The 6000-nt window shown below is 49.2% G+C and overlaps 1 protein-coding gene across 1 annotated transcript in view; it reads right to left on the bottom strand.

The window, feature by feature from the left end:
* Positions 1-2845, bottom strand: part of LHFPL7 (LHFPL tetraspan subfamily member 7) — a 73272-nt gene extending 70427 nt beyond the window's left edge. The window contains exon 1 of the mRNA XM_087970678.1: positions 2342-2845. Coding sequence (XP_087826804.1) covers positions 2342-2821 — 480 coding nt within the window. The 5' untranslated portion in view covers positions 2822-2845. The remainder of the gene's footprint in view (positions 1-2341) is intronic.
* Positions 2846-6000: the final 3155 nt, after the last annotated feature.

The raw sequence follows: 6000 nt of genomic DNA on the forward strand, positions 1-6000 counted from the left end.
AAGGAAGGAAGAATGGAAGGAAAGAAAATCATAGATAAGGAAGGAAGGAAGGAAGGAAGGAAGGAAGGAAGGAAGGAAGGAAGGAAGGAAGGAAGGAAGGAAGGAAGGAAGGAAGGAAGGAAGGAAATCAAAGATAAGGAAGGGGAAGAAAAAGGAATAAAGAAAGAAAAAGAGAGAGAAAGAGAGAGGGAAGGAAGGAAGGAAAGAAAATAATAGATAAGGAAATCAAAGATAAGGAAGGGGAAGGGGAAGGGGAAGGAAGGAAGAAAGAAAGAGAAAGAGAGAGAGAGAGAGAGAGAGAGAAGAAAGAAAGAAAGAAAGAAAGAAAGAAAGAAAGAAAGAAAGAAAGAAAGAAAGAAAGAAAGAAAGAAAGAAAGAAAGAAAGAAAGAAAGAAAGAAAGAAAGAGGGAAGGAAGGAAGGAAAGAAAGAAAATCATAGATAAGGAAGGAAGGAAATCAAAGATAAGGAAGGGGAAGGGGAAGAGAAAGGAAGGAAGGAAGGAAGGAAGGAAGAAAGAAAGAAAGAAAAGAAAGAAAGAAAGAAAGAAAGAAAGAAAGAAAGAAAGAAGGAAGGAAGGAAGGAAGGAAGGAAGGAAGGAAGGAAGGAAGGAAGGAAAGAAAATCATAGATAAGGAAGGAAGGAAGGAAGGAAGGAAGGAAGGAAGGAAGGAAGGAAGCTACTACCCAGCCAGGCAAACTCCAGTTTCCCCATTTCACTGCCCACTGCCAATAACATTCATAATTGTCATTTCTACAGGGAAGGGCGTCAGCTTGGCTAGCAGTGGAATCAAATTGCTTGATAAAGGACCCCAGACTCTTTTGTCCTTTCTCGGCCACCACAACGCACACACACGCACATGTTCCAACAAAAGAACACAGGGCGAAAACACACAACACCCCCACCAATCCCTTCCCAACAATAATACACCATCAGAGGGACGTGCATAAAAATGACACCCGACTTCCTTGCACCACCGAGCGAGACCTGTTGAAGCCATGCCTGCCCATCCTAACAAGAGTGGGGTCTTTTGGGGGAGTGTTTAACAGCCCATTCTCAGCCGCTCCTCTTTTTAAATTCACACCCCATTATTACCTTAATAAAATAAAATAAAATCTATACTAGAGATCGGGATTTATTTATTTTTTTAAAGCCTGCTATAAACCCGCATTGGAACTGGATGAACTTTAACACCTATTTGAATTTCTGGCTTCATCGTGGATTGTCTCTGCTAGTTTGCAGCAATTTTACTCATTTTCAAGGCACATTTAGCTGCCTTCTCGTGTCACCCCAACAGATGCCTTTTGCAACAACTGCACCACAACTCACACAAAACTGGGACACAAAGTGTGCTGAAGTCCTGTCTTGTAAAGACCTACCATCGGGAACCCAAAGGGGGTTTGCAACCCACTTAAAAAGGAAGAAAAATTAGCCCGATGACTATAAGCTAATTTCACTGGTCATGCCCAGGCTGGTCTTTTCATGATGATTATTGTTCCTCACGCAGTCAGCCAGATGTTCAATCTGATAGGGCATTTTTGTTTATCCATCCCAAGGACTTAGGACGGTTAAATGTGAACGTTTTCATGGTGTTTAAAGGTACGGTTGCAGGATGTCAGCTGGAATAGTCAAGCTGCCTTTTGCAATTGACGGATTTTTTGTCAATGCCGGATGATATATTCCAGGGGTGCTCCAGATGTCTGGGGGTTGCCCCTAAGAACTATGAGTATTATCTTCTATTTCCCATTGGCAGCTCTTTGTGTGGCAGCCTATCGTGACAGTTTCCAACGCTGCTTTCCCAAGCTAACCCACGGAGGATGCAATGCTACACTTGCCACGCAGGGCAAATTACAAAGAACTGTTAAAAAGAAAAAAGAAAAGAAAAGAAAAGCTTCCTTCTTTTTTTTTTTTTCCTTCTTTCCTCCCACCGGGACAGGAGGCAACGGGTTCACGCGACGCGCTAACCCCCTCACCCAAACCCACCCACCCACCCACGGGCGCTGAATTTGGCGTGGAAGCCACCCCGCCGCTGGCAGAAAGCGGGGCTCAGGGTTGGATATGGTGGGGAGAGACCCCCCCCCTAAAGCCCACCGCTGAAGCGGAGCCACCCTCCCCGTCCGTCTGTCCAGACAACGGGCCTGGCCACGCGGCGGGCGCGATCGCGGGTGGGGTGGCAAGGCGAAGTCGTGTGTCCCCCCACACCCCCGTCCCACTCCAAGCCTCGTGATTGTCACGGCAAGGAGGAGCTCGCCACGCGAAGACCCCCCACCCCACCCCACAGCCCCGGGGCGACTTCCACCCCACCCACCCACGGCGGAGGCCCCCACGCCCCCACGGGCTCACCTGCCAGGAGGCGGAAGGGATGCGTCCGAAGCCCCCAGGCCGCCGTCGTCTCCGTGGCCGCAGGGCTCCACGTGCCGCGTGGCTTCCGAGCAGTGCCAGAGCAAGCCGAAGCCGACTTCGCCCACGAGGCCTTCCACGGAGGCGGGCGCCCCGGCGGGGCTGCCGCTGCCGCTGCCCGCTCCCCTGCCCCCACCGCCTCCCGCCCCCGCCTCGCGGCCGGACGATCCAGGCGGGCGAGAGGAAGGCGAGGCTGCACACGGCCACCAGGCAGGAGGACAAGAGGACCCAGAAGCAGCCCACGCCGCTGAACATCCTGGGCAGAGCCGCGGCGTGGCTCGGCGGCCGCGACGGTGCCAAGGATGCAGCCGGCCGCCCGGGCAGCAATGCCGCCTGCCCGACGCTGCCCGACGCTCCTGCCTTCTCCTCCTCCTTTTCCTCCTCCTCCTCCTTCTTCTTCTTCTTCTTGCGGCGCGGAGGCATGGAGGGGCCGGGCCAGGCGGCGGGGACAACCCCACCCCTTCCGCGCGCGCCACTCGCCCACCCACCCACCCACGCACCCACTCGCGATCGCGGCTGGCAGCGGGAGCCGGCGCCTGCAGGTGCCTCCTTTCCCCCCCCGGCCGCTTGGCCTCGCCTTCCCGGTGGGCGTCTCCCTGGAGCGGCTCCCCGTCACGTGCAGGACGGCCCCACCCGCCTGCGCAGGGACCCCCCGCCCTACCACCAGCGAAGGGGGGAGGGAGAAAGCGGGGCTGGGGGGCGTGGGTGATAGGTTGTGTGTGTGTGGGGTCTTTCTCCCTTCTCCCTTCTCCGGGGAAAAGCCAGGCACGGAGGCGAGCGGGAGGAGGGTGGGTGGGTGGGTGGGTGGGGATTCCCAGGGCTTTGAGAGAGAGAGAGAGACCCTTCCTCAGGCTTTCCCACGCGTGGGAACTGCGGGGGCTTCTCCCCTTCTCCCGGGAAAAATCTCCCCTTCTCCTCCCCCCAGCTTAAAACGAGGCTCGAGACGCGGGAGGAGAGGAGGGGGATTCCCAGGGCTTTGAAAGAGAGAGACCTTCCCCAGACATTCCCACGCGTGGGAACTGGGTGGGCTTCTCCCCTTCTCCCGGGAAAAATCTCCCCTTCTCCTCCCCCCAGCTAAAAACGAGGCTCGGAGACGCGCGGGAGGAGGGTGGGGATTCCCATGGCTTTGAAAGAGAGAGACCCTTCCTCAGGCTTTCCCACGCGTGGGAACTGGGTGGGCTTCTCCCTTTATCCCTTCCCCAGGGAAAAATCTCCCCTTCTCCTCCCCCCCAGCTAAAAACCAGGCTCGGAGACGCGCGGGAGGAGGGTGGGGGGATTATTCCCAGGGCTTTGAAAGAGAGAGACCCTTCCTCAGGCTTTCCCACGCGTGGGAACTGGGTGGGGTCTTCTCCCTTCCCCGGGGAAAAGTCTCCCCTCCCCCGCCCGTGAAAAGCCAGGCTCGGAGACGCGCGGGAGGAGGGTGAGGGGGGTTCCCAGGGCTTTCAAAGAGAGAGACCCTTCCCTAAACTTTCCCACGCGTGGGAACTCCGCGCTCAGTGCCCAAGCCGGGGATTCCCGCCCGCCGTTGGGCGTGCAGTGAATCCGCAGGGGTCAGTGTGGCTCTCGGGGAAGAAGAACGTGAGGAGGAGGAGGAGGAGGAGGAGGAGGCCGAACAACACGCGGACAGCGTCTCTGGCTCGCTGCGTGTTTCTGTAATGTGGGCAGTACCCAACCCGGCCTCTAGGTGGGACAGCGAGGGGAACCGCCCGTATTGTAAGGTGTTGCTGCCCTCTAGCGGCCAAGCCTGTGCTTTGCAGCTTTGATGGTGCGGCTGGTCTGTTGGATATGAACGATCATCACGCTGTAATCATGATCAGGCCATTTGGGTCAAAAACTTCTCTTTTTTTCCTCCCCTGAAGTTTTTTTATTTTTTACAAACATATCAATGCTTGTGAACAGTGGGGCACCTGAGTGTCGTATACTTTGATACAAATAAAATAATGTTAATCATAATTGTTCCATTGAACAAGCTTATATAGTTCTAATAATATTTCATTAATACTTTTATTAAATTATAATCTTTCATTATTTAGTTATTCAATATTTCAATGTGTCATTTTTATGCCAATCACCCTATTCTAAGTGTCATACCTTTTAGTACAAATAGAATATTATTAATCGTATTTATTACATTTAGCAAGCTTATATAATTCTAATAACACATTTATGTTAAATTAAAATCTTCCAATATTTGCTTGTTCAACTTATAATCCTTCATTATTTGGTTATTCAATATTTCAATGTTATTTTTATGTCCATCACTGTTTTCTTCATGTCGTACATTTCAATACTAATAAAGTATTTTAATCATATTTGTTACATTTAGCAAACATACACATATTCATATTAAATTATAATTGTTCACTATTTATTTAATCAATAGTTCAATGTATTATTTTTATGCCAGTCACCATATTATTTAAATATACTTAGTAGTACCGTCATTCAAATTCTACTTTCCCCTCCTATTATTACTTCTTATTATATAAAATGTGTGTTTTATTAATTCCCCTCTGTCTAGTTTCCATCCCTATTCTTTGATTATGCCACTACTGTATTTAAACATATTCCCTTTCTAACCATCATCTCTTAGCCGCTATAAAGTTTTAATTGTTCGTTTCTTAAAAGATTTCTCTTTTAAGGAGTGTGTGGTTGTGGCGAACAGGTAGTCAGAATATGCATAGAGAAGGATAAATAGGATGTGTTGGTGCGTTTATGGACGCCCCCTACAGACCTCTTAGGAAAGGGGTGAGGTCAATAGTAGAAACTCTAAAGTTTTTGGGGTTTGGGGAAGAAACCACAGAGTCAGGTAGACTGTTCCAGACATTGACCACTCTGTTGCTGAAGTCGTATTTCCTGCAATCAAGTTTGGTGCGATTAACCTTGAATTTGTGTCTATTGTTTGCTCTTGTGTTGTTATGGTTGAAGCTGAAGTATTCATTGACAGGTAGGACATTACAATGTATGATTTTATATACCATACTTAGATCGGACCGATTTTTACATTATAACTCTTAATGCCTTTTTGGCAATGCTGTTACAGTGAGCTCTAGCGCTTAGATCATTTGATATGAGTACTCCAAGGTCCTTGACAGAGTGAAGGTCATCAACGAAGTCATATCCGCCTAGTTTGTATTTGGCGAATTGATATTTTTTTTTACCAATGTGTAGGACAGAGAATTCGTTGGTCGACATTTGGAGTTGCCAAATGTTTGATCATTCAGACACATAATCAAGGTCACTTTGAAGGATAATAGCATTGTCAGTGGTGTTTAATAGTTTTACATCATCCGCAAAGAGGATGCAGTTGCTAATAAGGTGATCGCAAAGGTCATTTATATAGAGTATAAAGAGTGTGGGTCCTAGAATGCTGCCTTGGGGGACACCGCTGTTAACTGGAGCAGGGTTTGATATAGCGCTCCCTATTTTTATAATTTGTTGCCTGTTTTACAGGAATGCAGTAATCCACTCATGAAGGGATCCGGAAATGCCATAAGAGTTTAGTTTTAACAGTAGTTTGTCATGTACCACTGAATCAAAGGCTTTGCAGAAGTCTATGTAAATTGCGTCTACGGAAATCACAGCAGTTCTTAAGTGAATCA

Source organism: Notechis scutatus, chromosome 1 (genome assembly GCF_049901735.1).
Source record: "Notechis scutatus isolate UNSWTSFEM ecotype Mainland chromosome 1, rNotScu1.2, whole genome shotgun sequence".
In the NCBI taxonomy this organism is placed as follows: Eukaryota; Metazoa; Chordata; class Lepidosauria; order Squamata; family Elapidae; genus Notechis; species Notechis scutatus.